The sequence below is a fragment of the Megalobrama amblycephala genome, linkage group LG4, assembly GCF_018812025.1.
Source record: "Megalobrama amblycephala isolate DHTTF-2021 linkage group LG4, ASM1881202v1, whole genome shotgun sequence".
NCBI lineage: Eukaryota > Metazoa > Chordata > Actinopteri > Cypriniformes > Xenocyprididae > Megalobrama > Megalobrama amblycephala.
This window is the reverse complement of record NC_063047.1, coordinates 21,471,690-21,496,487: the sequence shown is the minus strand read 5'-3', so window position 1 is coordinate 21,496,487 and position 24,798 is coordinate 21,471,690. Positions and strand designations below refer to the sequence as shown.

General features: G+C 39.2%; 2 protein-coding genes across 5 annotated transcripts in view; one reads left to right on the top strand and one right to left on the bottom strand.

Annotated features, from left to right (window-relative positions):
* arid3c (AT rich interactive domain 3C (BRIGHT-like)) overlaps positions 1–24,798 on the bottom strand; it is a 170,901-nt gene that overhangs the window by 84,735 nt on the left and 61,368 nt on the right. The gene's annotated exons all lie outside the window — the stretch shown is intronic.
* npr3 (natriuretic peptide receptor 3) lies at positions 1,278–24,219 on the top strand. Of its 2 annotated transcripts, none has more exons than XM_048188245.1 (8): positions 1,278–2,327; positions 12,927–13,049; positions 13,483–13,658; positions 19,320–19,455; positions 21,587–21,681; positions 21,817–21,931; positions 22,060–22,147; positions 22,319–24,219. In XM_048188245.1, exons 1-8 carry the CDS (start codon positions 1,649–1,651, stop codon positions 22,428–22,430), a joined length of 1,524 nt encoding a protein of 507 aa, XP_048044202.1. In that variant the 5' UTR covers positions 1,278–1,648; the 3' UTR covers positions 22,431–24,219. The 2 variants fall into 2 exon arrangements, with proteins under 2 accessions (XP_048044202.1, XP_048044203.1); XM_048188246.1 differs by having other exon boundaries at positions 1,279–2,327; positions 22,063–22,147.

The window sequence follows — 24,798 nt, the reverse complement described above, 5'->3', positions numbered from 1 at the left end:
GTATATGACATGAGATAAGAAGATTACTGATTGAGGATTTAATGTTTATTTAATGACTTTATGATTTAATGTTTCTTTAAATTAGTTTGTAAATCATTTACACAGGCATAAACACCTGAGCGCCTTGTCAAAGTCCATCATTCGGAATAAATTCTGGTTTTACACCACAACAGTGAACCATGATGTGCTATCTGCTAATATTAGTAATAAGAACATTTTAGATGACGTTTTGCTTGTGTTCTTGCGGTCTTGCTTGTGCACAGACGCTTTTCATACACACCAAAGACTGATTACCGACTGCTGACTAGCTTCCACTCAAACATGCTGCGTTTCTAAACGATTACTGTAAAATTGCAATGTTCCTAAAGTGTTAGCTAATAAACAAACAAGTGTTATTTCAACATAAAATTATAGATCAACCAAGAAAAATATCTTCCTATATAAATGTGAACCATTTGATGTGCACAAAATCGTTCACTATTTCACTAATCCCTGTACAGTGAATGTCACACAGTCCACAATACAGATAATATTGAACATTTTGTCAACCTTTGACAACCTAAATGCAGTAGCAGGTATACTTGTTCTTGATGCTATCAAGTATGATGTTTTGGATTTATGTCATTGCACTGTAATGCAATGATTACTAGATTAGGCTACCACAATCAGCACTTGATCGATTACAACTGGTGCAAAATGCTACTGCCAGATTTTTAACTGGGATTAAAAAGACTTATTATAAAAATTTCTGTGCAGGCCCCCAATTTTATTGTTGGGTTAATGACTGTATTTTATGGTATGGCTTAACTTGTACAGCACTCTGGATCAACCTGTATTTGAAATATATATATATATATATATATATATATATATATATATATATATATATATTATATGCTCCATATGTATGGAATGAACTTCAAGTTACATTACATGGAATCTGTACCATATCTTGCTATGTTTAAAAATATTTTAAAGTCTTTTATATAGAACAGTGTACATGTTTTAATATCTAATTAGGATTTGTTAGAAAATTGTGTTTTATCTTTGTTCATTGTGCTGTGATATGTATTTCTTCGTAAAAATGTCCTCTGCTGCCTATCTTGACCAGGACTCCCTGGTAGAAGATATCTCAATGGGACCTTCCTGGTTAAATATACAATTAAAAATTGTAACTGTTGTGTGAACACTTGACCATTTAATCCAGACTGAAGTTGTGGGCTGTATTGAATTGCGACACTGTAGCTTTAAGGAGGGGGCGGGCTGCGCAGCGATGACGCAGGAATAATAATGAAAGGATGCTTGAAAATTCCTCCTAGACTGCAGCGTGTGTGGTGACCAGCCGAGCCGCACACTTCACACATCCTAACAAGAGTAATTACACAGGCAAGCGGAGAGACCCAAAGAAGACTCCAAACAGGGGAAGAGAGAGGGGCTTTGGAGAGACTTCCAGGAGAGACACACACGACATAACTCACTTATAAACAGAAAGAGTGGGATTTTGCCATACAAAGTTCAATTAAGGATAAGTCTTAATTTATATAGCAGTCTACTTGGGAGGAAAAAAAAACTTTAAAAAGCTTTGGTTCTTTGCAAAAAAAAAAAAAAAGAAAAAAGAAAAAAGTAACTTCGTTCATTGGTGTCAAAGATGTCATGTTTCATGTCACTATGTCTGTCCATTTGGGTAGTACTCATGATGCCTGGCAGGACAAGTGCACTGAATGACAACATCAATGTGATGGTCATGTTGCCTTTCAACAACACATACTTGTTCTCCTACCCGAGAGTTTCTCCGGCTATCGAGTACGCGAGAAAAACCCTCGAGAGAGCAGAACTCTTTGCAGGTTTGAAATTCAATGTGCGCTATGAGAACTCCGCGTGCGGGGTGGACGCTCTCTACGCGCTCGTGGACACGCAGGGAGACGAGCGTCCCAACCTGGTCCTCGGTCCTGTGTGCGAGTACGCGGCCGCGCAGGTGACGAGAGTGGCATCCCACTGGAACATCCCGGTGATCTCAGCAGGTGCTCTGGCCACCGGCTTCAGATTGAAAAACAGCGAGACGAGCGAGTACTCTCATCTCACACGAATCGCACCAACTTACCTGAAAATGGCTGAGACTTTTCAGGCGATATTCGAACATTTCGCCTGGAGAACGGCATATTTGATTTACGACGATGATAAAGACGAGAGAAACTGTTACTTTACGATGGAGGGGGTTTATATGGTTCTCTCAGACTACCACGTCGTCACAGATTTCGCTGTGTTGAACTCGCAAGAGGAGAGAGTAGACGCCGACGGGATCATCACCTCCGTCTACGGGAGCGAAGGTAACGTTACTCGTTCACTTGTCCGTCATTTATCAAACGCTTTACGGCAAGCCGTTTTAACATTTATTCCTCAAGATATACCAGAATTTATTTGGCTTATTATTTCATTAGCTACAAGTGATTAATTTGATTTTAATATTTATAGATACTAGTAGCCTATGTATTTAGTCACTAGTACTTATTCATTATATGCACTATAACTGTGTAACAAGTTACACGTTTTTGGCATTGAATTGCATGGGGATCTGTGGTTCTGATATTATTCACATTAGATTAGTATGTATTCCAATTGTTGCTGGTGCCTATTTCAGTATTAGCTAGTAACTATTCATTAGGTGCTACAGTAGTTCTGTTTTCTTCTGCTCGACAAGTACTGATAAGTAGTTTTAAGGAATAAAACGGCTTGCCATAGATGCCAAAAGTGTCTTAAAAGAACAACCCCCTGGAGAAGTTACTTTCCAGAAGGTGATAATTTGCACAAGTGGAATGGATGGCAACTTGTTGGGTTTGAGCCTGATACCTTTCATTTACTCCAAACTGGTGAAGAGAGAGGGTCTCTGGAGAGACTTGCAGGAGAGACACCTTTCAATTACTAGGCTAGATCTTAACTGTTAGACTACACCACAAGTGGTAGAAATCCACACTGATACTAAATCGATAAGATTGCATGTTTCCACATTAAAGAATTTCAGTATAACATGATGCAAATGGGACACATTTCATATTTGGTACTTAAGTGGTTTGTACTGTAGGGGTAGTAACTGACAAAATGTTCGGAAAACACTAGAGAATATAAGCTTGAAAACATTCTGAAAATTCCATGCTGTCAGATTTTTTTTTTTTTTTCACCAGTAGCTTGTTCTCCGTAGTAAGTTGTGACTCAACTCGGGTATTTACAGGTCAAAAGGGTGGATTTGCAAAGTACTGCCCCTGGTCAAACACACTTCCTTATATTATTAAGTCACTTTTAATTTAAACTGGAACTGGAACATAGTTTTTCTAGAAATGTTGTATATAATACCAAATGATAATGCATGGAAGCAGTCTGAACAGCAATCCCAATCCGGAGCATGTTAAACTGCCTGGGATGTTGCAACAGACAAGAGCAACACAGAACATACACAAACATGTCAAATGCTGATATTTTCCTAACTAGGGCTGCTCCCTTTCTGTAAAGATAGGTAAGAGGTCAGTTGCAGTCCATAAGAAAGCCGGTGGAAAAAATGATCAGAATTTTGACAGGCGGTCAACACTGAGCAAGAGCTGTAGGAATTTTGGGGAGCAATTTGCAGGCTTTAACACTCCTCTAGACATCCTCGAGCACTTTTTAACAGCTTTTCGCATGGCGAGTAAAGTCATGCACTGTCTGCCTGGCTGATTCTCAATAACCAGAGAGTATACACCCTCCCTTGAGCTCACTTTTACTATTGGTGTTGGATGCATTGTGGTGCTAAAAGATATGCCTGCTGTCAAAACTATTAACTGTCTACTGTTATCCTTCTTTCAAACATCATATCCGTCTGCCCTTAATCTGTGGCGTTTCACAAAAAGTCTGACTGTGCACCTCCTTACTGATCCTGTTTCATAAACAGTGCATTTCTCACATTCCTAGCAAGGATGTTGTCGATTTTAGAAAATATACACATATCCCTCAATACAGGGGCCCTGTATCACTGTGTCCCGTGCATTGAAATGAACATCTTAGGTTTTTTAAGCTAATATTGCATATTGCATGAATGCTGGTCATTAAAGGAATGTTCCACCAATTCTGAAAATGTCAGTATGGAATGACTGAAACGGGGTAGAAGGTTAATGCTGTCTTGGGGCTGTTTTGACACTAACACTGACAGGGTAACAGCTCTTGAGGCTTTTTATAATTTTCTTTCCCTTTTCTACCAGTTTACAGCAGCTAGAGGTCCTCAACATGTTGCGATCCCCCACAACAACTATAAATTTGCAAGTATGGAATGCTCCTCATATAATGACATATACTTTCTTTGATCTGTCCATCACAGGCCATGCAGAGATATAAATGTGGAATCTCAGTGATGGGATGCATTTTTTAAGCCACCACCCAAATACTCAACACTCACTCGTTTACACTAGTGCATATTTGGTTTAAAACGCCATTTTAAAATGAAAACGATCCTCATCTACACTGGCGTTTCCACAGCATTTCAGAAATGATCTCTGTCTACACTACACAGCTGAAAACGCATGTCACATGACCGTTCATGCACACTGGACATGTGCGTACAAGTGTAAACAGTTGTCTTTTGCGCATATAGGGCGTTGCAGTATTAAAAAAAATGCAGAGTTTAACTGCACAGTGACTGCTAAAAATGACAACAAAGCAGCAGTTCAGTCTTCATGTTATTGTACATGGTCGTCAAGGATACGCAGAGCGAACGTGGGCAGTCACGGCATCATTTTCAAAAGTCTCCGTTTTGGTCCGTTTATACTGAAATGCAACCCCGGCATTTTAAAACTAAAACGGGGTCTGCAGTATTTTCGAAAGTCTCCGTTTTCGAGGTTCAAAAACGCAGGCATAGTGTAAACGACAGGCATAACCGTAGCAAAACTTATGCGTTTTTTTAAAGTAAAGAGCATGGCCAAAATTTCATACTGTAGTCTGGTTTATATTTTTGCCTTATATTTTTTCACCTACAGTATGCATAGTTTTGTTTGATTTTCGAGGATGAGGGAATTTCAACCAACCTGTCAACAGGATCATCACCATTGGGGGACCCTGTGATGAGGGTCCAATCATTTAGTCTGCTTAAACTCTGCCCTTTTTCTTACACTCAACTGCAAGCTTGTATTCAGATTAGCCTCAATCCAATCAACAGCTGATGGATAGATCCAAGTCCCCATCATACAATTTTCTGTTTCACTCAGATGTACATCAGAATACTGAAGAAAAGATATGTCGCTACTTCCATAACATTGCGAATTTAAGCAACTGCATTGCCTGTCCATGTCGGCATCTGCCTTCTACCAGTTGACTGTTGTGATTGGGCCCAAATAATGTACAGTTTTGTTTGACATCAGCAGCGTCATAACATATGGGAAGCTTTTCTTCTCCCTTTTAAAAGCCGATAAGCCTATTTATTGTGCTATCATAATTATGCATGATTATATGTGACCCGTGCTGGTAAAATGAGTCACAATGAGCAAATTATCAAAAATGTGTTTTTTTTTTTACATTCTCGATTAAAAATCCTTCAAAATGACTGAGCTAGACCTTGAAGTCAATAGAGTCAGTAAAGTCAAATTTTGAGAAAAAATCGAGTTTAAAGTTTTCTGAAGGTTCCAAAACAAAATCACCTAGAAACTAATCCCTGCTAATACCACCAAATTTAGCACAAACCAAGTCAAAACCCATATCTATCTATCTATCTATCTATCTATCTATGTATATATGTATATATTCAACTTTTTTTCCATAATTCCATAACTGTTTGATTAACATTTATGAAACAGGCAGCCTATTAAGACCTACTGTATCACACGGATGTAATATAATACAATAACACATCAGGGGCTGGTTGCACCAGCTGGACATAAAAAAGTTGGGTGTAAGCTCTACGCTGGACTTACGTCCAGCTTTCCGATGAATATTTACACCTGTTTCACCATCTAAAACCACGACTAGGCGCAGGTACGCTTACCGTAGACTATGCGTGTACACGCTGGCATGTTCTAAAGCACTGTTAGTTGAGACGCCGTTCGCGTTACTGTGGTTATCAATTTGAATATATTGGCTCCAACGAATAGATGAAAAATGACTGCTGAGCCGAAAAATAAATTACTTTGATTGTCAAACAAGAAAAATTATTGAGCTATTCAGTAAGTATATGCAACCTGCTGAAACGAAACCTTTCAATAAATTATCTGTCTCCATATATATCTAGCAGATTGGTGCAGTCTCTCATTACTCTTTTACACCAGAAAGCCGTCTGATCGTGTAGCCTGTATACCAGACGCGCCATCGTCTCAACGTTTTTATTTATCTTTATTTTCACCATGGAAACAAGTCAAGACTTCTCACTTTACACCAGCCTTTGACTAGGCGTAAGATTTAGTCTCAGACGTGTGCTACGCCCAGATGGTGCAACAGGTATTAATTCTTAGCAGGACTTAAAACGCATTTTACGTGAAGCTTTGTCTTATGACCAGGTGTACGTCCAGCTGGTGCAACCGGCCCCTGATGTTTTCGCCAACAGTAAACTAAACGTTCACCTAAGACATAACAGATAATGTTAGTGTGAAAACTCGCCAAGACAGTTTTTTTTGTTTTTTTGAAATACTGTAATTCTGACACCGTGGAGAAAACTTATTTTTCTCCAATTACTGAAGCCTTTTTCATAACACAGTGAAAACTGCACGGCCATTAGTTCGTGCAGTTCAGATAAAACAAACCAATGACAAGGCAACGGAGCTGCACAAGCCTATGGCGATGCAGCCCGCCAGAGCCTGCCGAAATGGGCAGGGTCATCTGACTATATAAGGGGGCATTCTGGCATAAGATCCTCAAGTTAATTCGACTGAAGCGACAACAGTGAGTCGTGCAGTGACATAGCACAGCTAGCAATGCAGTACTCATTCCTGTATCTCAGGGAACTGAGGTTACGTTAGTAACCAAGTACATTCCCTTTAGATACTTCACGTTAGACGTGGTGGGGAGCCAGTACAATCACGCCGTGCTATGATAGAGGAACAACTGATATGTAAATTCGCCTTCAGCACCTAAGACGTCCAGAGGGACTAAGTATAACAGGGCAAAGCTATTAATTAGGGGCTCAGATCTAAGTCAGGGCCCTACAGGAGGCAAAGTGGGCTAAACTCACAGAGGTCAAGCCCGGCCCTGGACAATCGTTCTAAGAAAAAACTCAGTACAGCCTAGGCACTTAGGGAGGGCCAAGAGCGTACAAGAAGTAAAGGCAAGTCGCAAGGAATTTTAGCGAGTTTGAACACGTTAAGGTCAAGCTCTGCTCAGAACCGGTCCTGCCTTGAGGCAGGTGCATGGGTTCCCAGTGGGTCGAACTCCGACAGGCCAACTTACTATAAAGTAAACTTACAGAAAGTAGCCGAGCCTGCAAGGCAAGATGTCCAGGTTGTAGAACCTGGCATAGGTGGACGATGAGGCCCAGCCAGCCACCGCACAGATTTCTGCAATGGACACACAACTGGACCCTGCCCATAATGAGGCTATGCCTCTTGTGGAGTGGGATCGTACTCCAATGGGGCATTGCAGGCCCAAAGAGGAGTATGCTAGTGCAATCGCGCTATCCATCGGGTTAGTCTCTGCTTCGTGACCGGATGCCCTTTGGTATGACTGCATGAACGGGGCAGAGCGCTCAATGTAAATTCTCAAAGCCCTGACATGGCAGAGTAAATTTAACTCTTGGTCATTCTCCGAGAGAGGAAGCACAGAGAGTGTGATAACCTGTGCTCTAAATGGAGAGGAGAGCACTTTAGGTACATAACCATGCCTTGGCTTTAGGACAACTTTGGAGTCGTTGGGCATGAACTCAAGACAGGTAGGGCTCATGGAAAGCACCTGTAAGTCTCCTACTCCCTTAACTGATGCTAAAGCTAGTAGCAGGGCGGCCTTTAGTGACAGGGGCAGAAGGTTGGCTGATTGTAACGGCTCAAAGGGGGGATGCCTAAGAGCCCTCAGAACCGTAGACAAGTCCCATGTAGGGACCGTAAGGGGGCGAGGCGGATTCAGCCTCCTAGACCCCTTTAAAAAGTGAACAACCAAATTGTTCCTGCCTACCGACTGTCCGGATATAGAAGCGTAAGAAGCTGCTATAACTGCTACATAGACCTTAAGAGTGGAGGGAGTGTGACCCTTATCCAACAACTCTTGGAGGAAGGACAATATCAATGATATGTTGCGAGAGGTTGGGTCTTCGCTGCGGGCTGCGCACCAAGCAGAGAAGACCAACCGTTTAAGGGCATAGAGATGTCTCATAGATGGGGCACTAGCCTGAGAAATTGTATTTGAAATGTTTTTGGGGAGGTCCACAGGCTCCCATCGAGAGGCCATAGGTGGCCATGGGGCTGCTATGACGGCATCGATTGCAGGTTCAAAAAGACCAGCGGGGGAAACTGGGTAGTCAAGGAAAAGGGCCTTGTCCACTTCCTTGATCTCTGTCAGGTTTAACCATAAATGGCGCTCCAGCACCACTAAGCTGGCCATTGACCTGCCGATAGCCTGAGCCATAGCCTTTGTAGCACATGGGGCCAGGTCAGTCATACTGCGCAGCTCTTTAAATACGGCTGGGTCGGGTCCAGACTCATCCATACAACGGAGGAGTTTGGCCTGAGAGACATGAAGGACAGCCATGGTGTGTAATGCAGAAGCCGCCTGGCCAGCCAAAGTGTAGACTCGTCCAGCGAGGGCTGACGCCGTCCTACAGGGCTTAGATGGATGAGCAACCTTCGCTTTCCATCCAATGGCAGTGGGCTGGCAGAGGTGTGTGGCCACCGACTCATCCATTCTCATAACCTTTTTCAGGTAGCTCGCTGGTGAAGGGACATGGAAGACACAAAAAAATTTGGCGCCCATCCCAGCTCTAGTGTCGATGGGTTCCAGAGACGGCAAGTGGGGTGGGGTTGTTCGTCGAGCCCGTCCAATCCTCCACCTCTGAGGCCGCCAATGACATGCTGTCATCGTCTTCAGGCCCTCCCGAATGAGACCAAGTCACTCACGATGGTAGAGTGACGTTGGTCTGGGCAGGAGAAAAGTATGGGAGAAACCTCTCTGTGTGGAGAGAATGAGGCATGCAGGACCTGCGCCAGCACGAGCTCAATCGTAACCAAGCGCTGAGTTCCTCTGCCCTGCTATTTGTTCTTCAGAGGCTCCTGCGAGGAAAATTTGCTCTTAGAAAATATCTCTTTGAATTCTCCGGAGGGGATGCGCTGAAACAGCTGCTCGCAGACGCTAAAGGCGGCTCGTGAGCGGCGCGCTGATAGAGCTTGCTTGCAGAGTGGTGATCAGCTGAAGCAGTCAACGGTGTGTCAACGACGAGAAGGCTTCGAGTCTCACAGTGCACAGAAGAGAAGAAGATTGTCGTTGGCGAAGGAGAATAAATCTGAGGATCCTATGCCAGAATACCCGCTTATATAGCCAGATGACCCCGCCCATTTCGGCGGGCTCTGGCGGGCTTCATCACCATAGGCTCATGCAGCTCCGCTGCCTCATCATTTGTTTGTTTTATGTGAACTGCACGAACCAATGGCTGTGCAGTTTTCACTGCGTTATGAAAAAGGCTTCAGTAATCAGAGAAAAAGGAGTTTTCCCCACTGTGTCTACCAACGCAGTACGAGTGAAGTTTTGAAAAGGGAACTACTCTCAGAAAACATACAAATAAAGATACTTTTAGATGTTTAATTGCTATTTGGAGCATTGGGATTGCTAAATGAGGGCTTAACTCATTTTTGTGAAAACCTCAAAATTGACCAAAATTGAGATTTTTCACTCGTTTTGCCTGTAGCTCGAAATTAGCCTGTATGCATTCTGACTCATTTTGATAGCATGGGTCACATATGGTTAGTTGCATTGTATTCATTGCAACTATTGTAGCATTGTTATCTAAACAGACCTGTGACCCACCAGCTGAGAACATTAGCCATAGAGCTGCAGTTCAGTACTGTGTTAAGGAGCTTGTGATAGTACTAAAGCAGCCATTTTTCAAAGATAGAATTTACCAAAATTTGAAGGGTACATCATTTAAAAAAAAAAAAAAATTATGAAAGCTTTATGACAAGTGACGAGATAAGTTGGCTATAGCCCTATGATAATAAAAGTTTGTGTTTATATTACCATAAATTACTGACATAGCCACTGTATAAATTAGCATATATTTGAATGCTAAATGATGCAGCCTGTTCCATGAGGTAGATTGCTGGCATTGAAATTAGTATTCCAGGCATGGTAGATGCTTCATTGTTTGGCTGCAGTGGTGTAAGTAATGCAGTAGTGAGTACTGATACAGTAAATATGGCAAAGATGCTTAAATTTATCTGGGTGTCAAACTACATTATGAGTTTGTACATATTTAATTTTGAACTACTACTTTTCACTACTCATGGCTTGTTTTTTTAAAAATTTCATTTTAACTTCAAAATGCAGATTGCAACTATGTTCAGAGGTCAATGACAAAAGCATGTAAGAAAGTTGATTTATGTGGCTGCTTATAATAACAGCATTCATCAGTATCTACTCTCTCACACAGTTTCCCATAATAAGAAATCAGTACAGATTGCCAAATAGTTTTTGTTTGCCTGCAGTCATCTTTAAAGGACGTCATTGGGACATTCTCCAGCACCCATGACGCCTGATTTGATTAATTGGCCATTGCAATACCCTTGTTTATGTTGTTGTCAGCCTTCGTTATGCAGTTTTGAACCTGTTGCGCGAGGCTGCAGTGTGTTGGTTGGCACAGCTGAAGCAAATGTAATAAAATACAGGTAAGTTTAATTACATGGCCCAGCCTGCACACGAGAGCTGATGTTTAAAAAAAAATTAGCACCTGTTTATCGAAAGACTGTGGAGTGGGAGTGTTTTGTGGGTATGATGGCTAGATGAGTGTCAACATTGGTAACAATCCGCTTAAGTCATGACATAAGAAATATAGTTTTTGGATCCAAGCCTCTACTAATTTCAGCTAAGCTAAGTGTACAATACAGTGTCTGGGCTCACAGTGTCCTGGACACCAGTATTTTAATGATTCATAAAAGATCATGGGCCATTTGAGAGATTTAGGTATGGAGATAAAGCTTAGGATTATGATTTTTTTTAATGGTATCACAGCATACTGTGAGTGTATATCAGCATCATGTGTGGTTTGCTTTTGGCATCTGTGAGTGTTTGGACCAGGAAACGATACCTAGCTGTTGAATGTGTAACATATAAAATTCCAAGTTATAATGATTTGCATCCAAAACATACTGCTTTTTTTTCCATGATGTGCACTCTGTTTGTAGATGTAATCACTATTATAAATGCTATTTTTTAAACATCATATGTCTAAGATAAATGTTTATAAACATCTGTTTTGTCAGATCTCCACACTGATGCTAAATGTCAGAAGATAACGCACTTTAATGAGGATGGAATACAGTGTTGCAATGTTTTGACAGTGAATGACGTGAGCACAGAAGCTCTAGCTGGCTGAGTGGTCCTCAGGGAGTGAATTTACTAAGCCAGATATATGTCATTATAGCCCCGCTTATTTTGCATTCTGTGCCATGCTGCCAAAGTCGGACAGAGCGGCAAGACAGTAAGCTCTTATACTCAGTAGCGATACTGCACAAGTTTGCACAGCGATATTATTTCCATGTGCACGTTCACACTATGCGTCTATATAGACCCCCAGGTGCTTTAAATGCGGCGCAACCAACGGTAAGTGTGCCATGTGTTGCCCCTTTGCATTCCTCAGCTCATTTGTAACTAGTGTCAGTGGGAAAATCCAGATTTTTGAAATATTGCTGGCTGGAGCTGTACCCCATGGAATCGCTGGAGAGCCAACACAGGGCCTGTAGTGTGCTGTATGCTCTGTAATTAAAGGGTGCTATAGTGCAGGAATACTGAGGTGAAGTTTGTCCCACTCAGCTGAGGATATTTCAAGCAGCGCATTACACTGACTGAGCTGTGGGGAAAGTTCCAATCCTCTGAATCTTCCTATTTATGGGACACTTTGCGACTTTTTTGAAAAAAAAACTCTGTTTGCTTGTTGTTTGTTTATTTATTTTTGACCTCCTTGCTCCATGGGAAAATATTTTGTACCTCAGACTGTGTTTCTGTTAGACCAGGTCAAAAATCAGCTATTCTATGGTACTCAAAGGCTTGTGCTTACATAATTGAATCAATGCCACATGTTCTTGTAAAGCTGGCCAGTAGCATAAAGGTCGTAATTAATCTTAAATGAACAGCACTGAGCGTGTTCTCAGGATCAAGATAATGATAATACCTTAATGTGCATGTTGAATTTATGGTCTGTAAAACTCTTATGAGGACAAAGTGCTTTATTTTGTCTTCCATAAATAGAAATGGGGAACAAGAAAATTAATGCATGCAGTATTATCATACAGACAACCAGTCACTAACTTATTTAGGTTTCACAAGCCTTAACATTGTATCGGTTTTTGGTTCATGGAGTTGTAAATGAAAAATAAATAAAATGAATGACTTGTAGTTCAGTAAGTGAGTCAGATTAATTGAGAAACCGCTCCATTTGATTCATAAGTTGTGATTCATTAAAAATAACCACTGGTCACGCTCTATGTTTTAGATTCAGCAAAAAGAACCTGCTCAGAACCGCTTACTGTGACCTCTGTATGTTTTGTGCTGAATAGTTGCACAGGGAACACTTTGTTTTAGTACAGTGTTCCGATGTTATCAGCGGAAGGCACATGCGAGAACCAAACGTCATGAAAATTATTATTTTATTTTGTCTATTATTTTCTTGATTCCCCACCTTAGACATAAATGCCTTTTGACATTATACACATAAACCAGGTGGCGATGGTTGCTTAAAGTTGTTGTTCTGAATTGCAAATAACATCCTGTTCCTTGTCGTTTTGCAGTGGTGATTATGTGTGCCAGGGCAGACACAGTACGAGAGCTCATGCTGGCATCTCATCGACGCAAATTAACCAGCGACAGCCACATCTTTTTCAACATCGAGCTCTTCAACTCCTCTTCCTATGGTAAAGCTCCACTGCTCTATTCAAGGTTGTTGTGCACTGATTACAGAGCTTATCTCTATTCCCAAGATGAGCCATAGTCGGACGATATTGTCCTATGACCCTGTAGCACAATGAAGCTATCTACAGGTCTTCTGCTTGATAGAGATTACATTCAAGAGATATTTGGCTCAACACAATAGTGCCTGGATATTGTCTGGTGAGCAGAACCAGGATGTTCCACCGATGTTCCTGTGCATATCTGACAGCCCCATTGTTGCAGCAAAAGTAACAGAGTAGATATTTTGCTCATTGTCATTGAGGTTTTATCAGCAGACACAGGCAAAACATGGTTGTATAATGTCCTTATCTTGAGAGACATACTTTTCTATAGCAAATCTTGCAATATGTTGATGTAAACAAATTTGTTACAATAAAACACAACATTATTTCACAGGGGATGGATCCTGGAGGAGAGGAGACAAATATGACAATGAGGCCAAGGCTGCCTACAGTTTTCTCAACACTGTGACATTACTTAGGTCCACCAAACCAGAGTTTGAAGACTTCTCCATGGAAATGAAAAAGTCACTACAGGAATCGGGCATCCCTGTTTGTGAAGACTGCAGTGCTGTACGTGAGTCTTTGAAACAAAATGACTGAAAATAATGTTAAATATATATATTGAATACTTTCACATTCAAAAAGCCAAATATCAGACTTTTATTGGATTTCAGATTCATTTGGACTGGTCTTTGCAGATCTAACTATCTTTGTTCACATTTCACCTTTTTATTTTAACTTTCTATTTTACATTTACTTTCTATTTGCACACACAAATATATATATATATATATATATATATATATATATATATATATATATATATATATATATATATATATATATATATATATATAATATGCAAAAGAGATTAACCTAAAAACTTCCAACCATGAAAAAATTGCAGAACCAAGAAGCTATTTTCCAATACACCATCCTTTCGTCCCCTGTTAAGGGGTTAGTTCACCCAAAAATGGAAAAAATTCTGTCATTAATTACTCACCCTCATGTCGTTCCACACCCGTAAGACCTTCGTTCATCTTCGGAACACAAATTAAGATATTTTTGTTAAAATCCGATGGCTCAGTGAGGCCTCCATTGCCAGCAAGTTAATTAACACTTTCAGATTCCCAGAAAGCTACTAAAGACATATTTAAAACATTACATGTGACTACAGTGGTTTAAGCTTAATGTTATGAAGCGACAAAAATAATTTTTGTGCACCAAAAAAACTAAATAACGACTTTATTCAACAACATCTAGTGATTTCAAAACACTGCTTCATGAAGCTTCAAAGCTTTACATCGAATCTGTGGTTCGGAGCGTGTATCAAACTGCCAAAGGTTGGGTGAACTAACCCTTTAACAATATACAGGATATCAGCCAGTCAGTCATTCAGTCAATCAGTCAGTCAAACAAATGCCTCTTTTCTGCATCCATTTTGTGGCCTGCAATATTCAGAGAGCAGCTGATTCATTTATTCACACGGTTTAAAGTCAGAATACAGTGCATTCACACTTGAAGTGCTTTTGAATGGGGTGACTTGGCGTTCCATATAGGCCCCATATTTTGGTCTGGCTCTTTGTCCCCATCATGTCAGCTTCCTTTGAAAAGCCATCAGAGCTTTTCTAAGAAAGACAGCGGAAACTGTCATTTTGAAAAACAATTGTGGACCAATCAAAGTGCCAAGGTTAATAACCTCAGTGGGGGCCCTGCCACTTTTGACTGGCTCAATTGCTGTATCAACAGGAGCCACAAAAGATTTGAGCTGGACCTTTGCGGGGGACCACTACCATATAGAAATGTATTCAGACAAAGCCCATTCTCGTTCCAAATATGAATGTCAAGGCTTCAGTGTGACGAGCACAATTATTTCATTGTCTGAATACACTTCCCAGAGAAGCCTTACCTGACAGAAGCACAGGCTACAGTGATGTTTCACAAACTTGGCCCTCTGCTTGTAGCTGCCGCTTGTATCTGCTGGGTTTTTTTTTCAGACGGTGGTGTTCATGCTGAATTAATGAGCTGGATGAAGAATGCTCACTTTATTCATTAAGAAAGGTGATACATTTTTTGGAATTGGCTTACAGTGAGTGGTGTTCTTATGAGCATCCACACAGATTTTAGCAATTCATAGTAGCTGCCAGGAAATGCAGCCATACTCATTTGCAAAGAGCCCCCCATATGCAGAACATAAATCTGCTGGATAAATGACAGTTTCCACTGTTAAAATTCTAGAAGCTCGACTATATAATCCAGCTACAAAGTAAGACCTTTAAAAGATTCATGAAATATGGATATTTAAAAAGTGCTGTTTTAGATCAAGGTGCTGTCAGTCTATATCTTTAGTGACTAAAATGACTGAGCCTGTGAAAAATGCAAAGTATTTTTATGCACTGATGACCAGTAGGTGGGTGTGTTGGATTACCACAGTCATTAGGAACATGTTTTATGTGTTGCAGTATAATGTTTTATGTTTTATGTGTTTGATTGGATTTCTCCAAAGTCTCTTCCACGGTTTCCACTTGCAATATACTCTCAGAAGAAAAGGTCTTGAAACGATCCTAAAAGCAGGCAACATTCTTCAGCATCATTAACTGTTTTTTAGCTGAGAAACATCATCTCTTCAAAAGAAGAAAACCATGAATTTGGTCAGACTGACATGTATTTTATCCTACTTAGTAATAGTTGTCATCTGTTGGCCCTCAGGTTTATCTCTTATTTTCATCTAATTTCGGCTCGCCCTTCGCCGTGCGTCACTGCAGGTTATCAAGTTCCAGCATGACAAAACCACTGAGGCTTAAATAATCTCAAGAAATTCTTTTTGCACAGATTAGCATTTCTCAAATACCTATCTCCTCATGTATAATCCAATCACAGCTTCTTAAATCAGGTGATTTGTGTTAAAGTCGAGCAATTTAAGGTCAAGTAACAAATAATGAGGTTTTAATGCTTGGCAACTGGCTCCAAGATGTATATTTCCATCTGTACTTAAACAGAACTGCTTCAAAGGAGGATCAGTGAAGCAACTAGGCACATTCATTAGAGATGATTGAACTCAATGCACTAGACTGCATATGAATTTAAGGCCACCCATGAGTGCTTCTTTCCTCTCCTTCTCAACAACCCTTATCTAGAACAAGATATGCAGTCAACCGCTTTGCTGACCATTAAGGGTCCCTAAAACCATCTCACAAGATCTGAACACACTGTGGCCGATTGGCTAAACTGAGACAAACAAAGGAAGTCACAGACTTATTACAGAAAGTTCGTTCCGCTTCAGTCGTCTCCATTTGATCAACAGTGGAGGGTGTCACTGATTTCAGAACAGACCTGCGATAACGACCAATGATATTCTCTTATGACAACCTTTACTTTATCACATTTCTCTATATAATCTTATAATTCATTCAAGGAATGTTTGTTCAGATAAGGGGAGCTATGGAGGACTGAATATTAAAATATATAAATGAGGAAATTTGAAAAGATACATACATGAAATGAAAAAAAAGTGCATGACCCAATGAGACGAAATGTTTTTTTTTGCAGTTTTAAGTTAATATAGCTAAATTATTTTCATTAATTTACTAAATAATTTCTTTATTATTGTCTCTGTATTTCTGCTTCCAATGTAATAAGAGAACTAAACACGTTTTGCTGCCTCACCTGTTGCTTTAAGCAGTGCAGTATAATTTAATAATGGTACATGGATAAAGAATAAGATCTTTATATTTCTGTGAAGGTTTTCAAACCAGGTCATCACTGAATATATCCCTCAGTCCTTGTAATTGGATTCAATTCTTATCATTTTTGAAGAGGTTTCACCAATCATCTGAAAGGCTTCATCATGTAAGGTTTCAAGTGGTCTTCAATCAACGAGAAAAAGTCCTTCTGCAGCGACCGAATTCTAAATGACTAGAAGCTCTTCATGTTCAAAATAGATTGTCTGAACAGTTGATTGTCTTTCATTCTCTTGTTGCATTCCATTATGAAGAAATAAACATGAAAATAAGTAATATCAAATAATACATACAGAGATAAATAAGTGAAAGAATCAATATGTTGAACAGATTATTGCGGAAATGAATAAATCAAGTGAACTAAAAAAGTGTGTAATAAACGTTGTTCCCCATTGGGTCGTTTATATATTTTGTTTCTTCATAGACGATGTCTTAAAAGTTCTGTTCTGGCCTTTCTGTCATTGCAGCATACCTGGTAGTGACAGTGAGAATGCACTGGGTAATTTTTCACCGGGGTGAGGAAACTGACATGCGGTTGCACCTTTTCATGCCAGAGCCTGAAGTTAATCAGCCCAAATAAACAGAAACGGGCTTATGGGTAAAACAGTGAGTCCAGTGAGCCCTGAGGATGAGTTACATTCACTTTAATGATGCAGGGCTTGTTTGGGTTTAATCACTGCAGTTGGGCCAATTATGAATTAGTGGCGTTATGCAGTTCTCTCTCCCCTCCCAATACCAATGGAGGAATTTAACACATTAAAATGATATATTATATAAGTTTTATTAAATAAACAAAAGTGACTAAGATTGTGAGACTTACAGTCAGAAATAGCCATGATAAATAAGCACTAAAAAAGGGAAGAAAACCTTACAGTTGATATATTTATTTTTGTTACATAAGGAATCACTTTATCATTTAAAGATGCTGCAAACTGTGATGGAAAACTGCACATCTCAACGTGGGTGACAGGCTTCGAGACCTCTCCTTTAACATCTGAGTTAGAATAACAGAAATTTAATCAAAATCTCCTATCTTTCATATCACATTCTTGAACTGAGATGGCATCCGTTTTACACAAACCGTTAGCAATAGTGCCTGATCTTAAATATCAGCGGGGTTTGTTTCGCAATGAGAAAGCATTACATTTTTCGCATGAGGAATGTTTAGTCCGATACATTGTGTTGCTGAATCGCAAGCTGTGCTCTGTATGAAAACACGGCAGGGTTTGTTATGCTCTGAATGCTTGGAGATTTCACCTCTGTTCACGCTTCCAAAAATGAATATGTATATAAACAGTCATATGACTATATCAGCTTTTCCTGCTGTTTCACTCTTATTAGGCAGTTGAGGGTGAATGTAAATATACAGTAATCTTGGCAGCCGGATATCGAATCTCCCCCGGGCCGCAGACTGACTAAGCCCCAGGTTTTACTATTGTTTGCCTTGGGCTGCGCACATGCAGCATGCGGCTCTGTGGCAGGAACGGGCCATTAATCCGTATCATAACATGAGCATCTATTAGTACGTGCTTTTCAGTATTCATGGCGGCTGGGTAGCCCTTATTATTTTTTAATTGGTTAACATTTTATTGAAGACAGTGCTGTTTATGGATCCTCTCCATCTTATTCACTCTTGATGTTAGAAGACACATATGCAGTTGTTCATTCATTTGCAGTTTAACTAAAATAAGATAGCGATTGATGAGCTGCTCTGGGATTCTCTCACGATAATCTTTGCTTTATCATATTTGTCTACTAATATCTTATAATTCTACGTAAATAAAGTTTGAGCAACATTTGTTCAGAAAGCAAGGAGAGTTATAGAGGGCCAAATATGAAATAAAAGATTGAAGAAATGTGAAAAATAAATACATGTGTACTTTAATGATATACAGAGGCAATGTATTCTAAAAAATTTTAACAGTTTAATCATCAAATGTATTATATTAATTTACTAATATATAAAAACAATTTCAGAAATATTTATTTTATTAATAAAATATTCTCAGAGCCTCGTGGGCAGCACTCCAACACCCGAGTCCTTGCTTATGTTCCTTTCCTGATCCCGTCCCCCTCTCTCCCCCTTTGCTTCCTGTCTGTCCTCTACACTATCCTATCAGAGTAAAGACAAATATGCATAAATACAGACAAAGATGAATAAATACAGATTTATATACCTTTATATCAAAGAGAATGTGAATGTGTGAGCCCTGTGATGGACTGGCCATCCATCCAGGGTGTCCCCCGCCTGTGGCCTGAGACACTGGGACAGGCATCCCGCATCCTTGCAGTGGATTAAGGGGTTTGGGGATGGATACATTTCACTTCTCTGTTCCTTTCTCCAGTATCCTAATGGAAGGTTAAAGCCTGGATATTTCCCTTTTTCATTGATTGATAGAAGTGTCTCTCTCAGAAGCAAACATTATTTTGATTAAGAAATTGCTGTCTTCACCTAGTGTTCCTCAGACCTTGCTCTTTTATTGTATTACAGGTCAATATGTTTATGGAGGGGTTCCATGATGCTTTGCTTCTGTATGCAATTGCCTTGCGTGAGGTGATGAGTACCGGTCTGACGAAAAAGAATGGACTGGAAATCACACACAGCATGTGGAACAGAACATTTGAAGGTAATTAGTAAAACAAATGCTGCGCTTTTTTCCATAAAAGTACTATGGACACTGGAATGTGGAAGACATCATTTGCATTTTATAACAAAAATGAATCAGCAGCTGTTGTTCTGAAATGCAAATATATCCTCAGAAGCATGAGAATTAACTGGTTCAATTTTGTGTTAAAGTTCAGCGACAGAGAAGGTAAACAGTGGCAGCAAACTCAGCAGTAATCAAGTGAAACCTTGCACTAGCCAGACGGTGTCAGAATAGGATGATTACTTGAGAAAATAAACATTACACTTGTGTAACCCTTGGTTTAATCAGGCTGATTTTGCATGTGTACATCTAGGGTTGGGATGCAGCATTAAATTAACACAAGGCCCTGAGCAACATAACAGAGCTCGTTTTATGTATGAAAGTTTGGGTACAGGAATTCTTGTTCAAACTAAACAAAATGCATCTAAAAAGCAATGATTTTATACATGAGAAAAATGTTACATTACTTGCAAGTAAGGGATTTGAAGCATTATAACATGATAACACACTCAGTTTGTAGTGTGATCCATTTATTTAAATTATACAAATGAGGTTAATTGCATAAGTACTCTTTCATGAGTCTCAATAGCCGCAAATGACATCTTTTGACTTACTTAACCTATTTACCATCTACAGACCAATGTACTGTATACGCTATCATTTAAAAGTTTGGGGTCAGTACTTTTTTAAAAATTTTTATGAATACTTATATTTAGCAAGGATGCAATGAATTGGTTAAAATGAATGAAATGCTTTTCTTTTAAACGTTCTATTCATCAAAGAATGCTGAAAACTATTTATGGTTTCCACAAAAATATTAAGCAAAACTGAAAATAATAAGAAATGTTTCTTAAGCAACAAATCAGCATATTACAATTATTTCTGAAGGATCATGTGTCACTGAAGACTAAATGTCATGTGACACTGGAGTAAAGGCCCGTTCACACCAAGAACGATAATTACAAAGGTAACTATAACGATATCTATTTTAGTGTCCACACCAATGCACAATATCATTCTGTTTAATTTTAAGTATCAAGTATCTGCCTCTTTAAATGTTTGAGCTCTTTAAAGCAGGATGGATTCTGATTGACTGTCAATGTTTTTATCATTTATCAGCTGGAAAAATCATTCTGAAAGGGATTTCAATGATATCGCTCATCTGGGCCATTATCATTATAGTTGTGGTGCGCTATTTTGCTATTCTTTTACATTTATTAGAATTGTAGAACTATTTTTAGAACTATATCTTTATTATTGTTATCATTCTTGGTGTGAACAGGCCTTAATGGCTGCTAAAAATTTAGCTTCAGCTTCAGCCATGACAGGAATAAATTACATTTCAAAAAGTATTAAAATAGAAAACGGTTAATTGCAGTAATATTTCACAATATTGCTGTTTTCACTGTATTTTTTAAATCAATTACAATCAGTCTTGGTAAGCAAGAGAGACTTCTTTCATAAACTTACTAAACCCAAATTTTTGAACAGTAGAGTATATATGAATTTTAAGAAAACACATATAAACTGGTCGGTAGGTTGGCAACACTTTTGTCTTTTAACAAATCAACATCCTATTTAATGATATTTTACACCCTAAACTTATTATTAGGAAAATAGTAATGCATATTTTGTACAAAAAGAACAGTGGAATCTGAAGACTGACCAAGTCTTATATTATTCACATTTGATTCCCATTATTGTAGTTGTGAACAGAGGGTTCTCCAGTATTCCTGCCACTGTAATTCATTAAACTTCCCTTACAAAATAAGTGTTCAGACATGTCTGCGGCCCAGACCCATCTCAATGACCACAGCAAGACAACTAAACGTGAAATAACAATGTTTTGCTCGGCCAGAATCATCAGAAACAGGGTCATGTTTTCCTGTTAAATGAAATAATATTTTAAAAATCTCAAGAATTCAGGAACACAGATGTACAGATGAAATTACCATTTCTGCAGTCAAAGCCAACAAAAACGGCAGGAGGCGGATGAGATTTCCTGTTGTATTGCCCACCCGGAATTTGCCGACTCTTGCTGGTGTTTTCCTTGGAATGTTTGACTCTTCAAACTAATTAATTTTCTCATTCCTCACATTCCGTTATACAGGCATTGCTGGCCAGGTGTCTCTAGATGCCAGTGGTGACCGAAATGGGGATTTCTCTGTCATTAGGATGACAGATCCAGAGGCAGGAACGCACGAGGTATGCGCACGTAATCATTTCTGCTTTATTTGACCGAAAAAATTAGTTTGAAACTAATTTGCAGGATTTGGTTTACTATGTTTGTGCCAGAATTATGTCAGAAGTAAGGAAAGTGGTGTCTTTTTATGCCTTCAGACTATTATGAACTACTTCGGCACCAATGGAACTTTTGTTACAATGCCGGGCTTTAAGAGGGAATGGTTCTCCTTGCGATCAGAACCACCACCCCCAAAACACATTGAACCATCATGTAAATTACCTCTGCTTCTTGAAGTCTGACACTTTTTTGTAACAGCATGATATGCACATGAGTCATATATTTATTATTATCATTTATATGCAGCTTTCCTTATAAATGGTTTCATTTTCTTTCCTAAGCAGGTGGACTAGGTGTATCGGCAGTGACTGGGCTAATAGTAGGGGGAATTCTGGGAATGGCTCTCCTCATGGCATTCTACTTCTTCAGGTAAATGTCAAAAAGTATTAATTATAATGATACGTGTCTGAACATGAAGAGTCTGAAATTTAAATCTCAGTTTTATTATTTTAGAACCATCTGCCCAAATGTTTGTTGAGATAATGGTACTGCTGATACTTCACATCTACATTCATGATATTGTTCTTCATCGCTCCTCAGGAAGAATTACAGGATAACCATTGAACGGAGAACACCCCGAGAAGAGTGTGACATCGGAAAACACCGTCAGTTGCGGGAAGACTCCATCAGATCCAACTTCTCAGCAGCGTAGTCTGTAGTCGTAAGTCGACTGCTGGGGAGTTCGAATTCGGGGAAGGTGCATCTCAAATGGGTCTGTGGGCTCTTCAACCACCATCCCGGGAACCCACAAATATTTATAGACATGCTGTAGTGTTTTTCTTTGTAAATGTTTCTTACTCTTCAATTCGTAAACTCAGGAAAGTTGAATTATTGGAGGAGAAGTGCTCGCAAGGCTTCTTGACTCTCTGTAAAGAAAAATGGTCTCTTTTATTTAGCTACAGACCTTTTTTTTCCCTGCCAAACTCATCTTGAGGAAGATTCTGTAGAAGCCTGTCAATTTCGTAGAAAAGAGTGGGCTGACTTGAGCCCGGTCAGCTGCTGGGTCGGTGGGGAGAAACAGTGACGAGATATTGAGGACTGTAAGAGTGATACTCAGAACTTAAGCTTATTTTAAAGGTAACACTCTCCCCAGTGGTCTCGGCATCACGTTACCTTCCTCTTCTTCGTTTAGAGAATGTCCAGTAGAACACACTGATAAACATCCATTCTTTCTTCTTTCTAGACTTGGGTCAGGAGGCACTGATGAAAAAACTGATGTGAACTTTAAAATGATGTTCCTCTCTGTCAAACACGTATCTCAGCAAGCCTTGATATATCAAATTTGGCTGCATGCTGAAACACTGAACTGTTTTTATTTATGATTATAAATTCTGATTTTCTAAAATAGGTTTTAGTCCCACTAATTATAATAATCGAATATAATTTCAGCTCTCTGTCATATCTTGATTTACACTGCCATGTACAGTATCATACACGCTGCTGGGTGCCTCATAACCAAATGTTGTCTGACTGGTGTTCACAGTTTTGGCTTCAAGATTCAATTGATAAAAGCGACTGTTGTAAAACTAAACCAATCTAAACTGTCCATTCATGTCAAGATGTTTAAAATAGGAAGAATTTGTGCTTTTTAAACTTGTCATGCTTTAATAGCAACATAAAATGTCTGCCATAGACCTCCTTCACCATTACATTTTTGTGTCAGTCGTTTTGTACAGCCCACTCTTGATTGGTAAACATCACACTTTTTGAATGCGAGAAAGAGTTTCAAAAAAGAGATGATTCTGCTCAAATCATGCCTGATTCTTCATCGTCCTGCACTTTGTTGCATCTGTGAAGGTGAACTGCAGAGGTTTAAAAAGATAAAAAGGAGGCTGTGAGGAAGTTATGTAAAAGATATCTAGATATGTCACAATATGATTTTATACGCAACAGAAGCCGGTCTACCTATCATCGAAAGATTTAAAAAAAAGCTATGTTCAGTTTATATTGCACATGTACATTTTTGAACTATGTCTTTAGATTGTCTTTGTCAGGAGGTGGTTATCAATAATCTATCAGTTTAAAAGCATATCATTAAGTATATTTTTAACATTTGTGATGATTCGGTAATGATTATGAGATGTAAATGTGAACTGTCACATTTAAAACCATCTCTATGGTTTTGTGCATCAAAAAAATAGGGTTTTATTCAGGCTTGGTATGATGGCAATTGTATACTGATGTAAGTAAATGTATCAACATAAGATGTGATGTTATTTATTGATATTTTTGTAGAGGTTTCATTTTTCTTAGTGTTGATTTTAACATTGTTTCTTGTGTGAAATATACAGAATCCTTTTTTGTAAACAGTATATCTGCCTTGTCAGAGCAAATTTTATCTGATAAGTATATTTACAAGGCTTTGTAAACACTTGGAAGAATTGTAACTTATTTAGATTGATACATATTGACCAATTAAAAAGACAATTTATGGAATTAAATAGTCTCTCTGTGTTTACCACTACTGGGTTGGACAAATTTAGGAGCAGCACATCTTTCGCTCTTGTAATTTAGTGTCTGAAATTCGTAACCAACAGTGTGGACATGCTTTTCGTGAGCTTGTGTCGATTCAGTGGACCAGTGGACTGTCATAGCTGTGGTCTGAAATTCCTCATAGATCTTCAAGAGAGTGTGTGCAAATGATCCCAGACTGCAGAGACACTATGTGAACACAGGTCATGTAGCCAAAGCAAACACAACTCACTTCCTTTGCTGCTCATCACAACAGGTGTCTCACCCAGAATATTTTTCCATTACTAGTCCATCTGTAGAACGTCTCCGGAACACATTTAACTGCTGAGGGATTGAGAGTTTATTCACTCAAAAATGAAAAATCTGTCATCATTTACTCACTCTCATGCCATTCCAAACCTGTATGATTTCTATCATACTATTCCTGTAAGGTCCTCCTAAATGTTTACCTCACCAGACACACTTCAAATTACCATCACAATTATGAACCCACAGCCCAAAGTCATGATGCTTAATGTCTGTTGGTGTACAGTATGAGTTCAAACGCA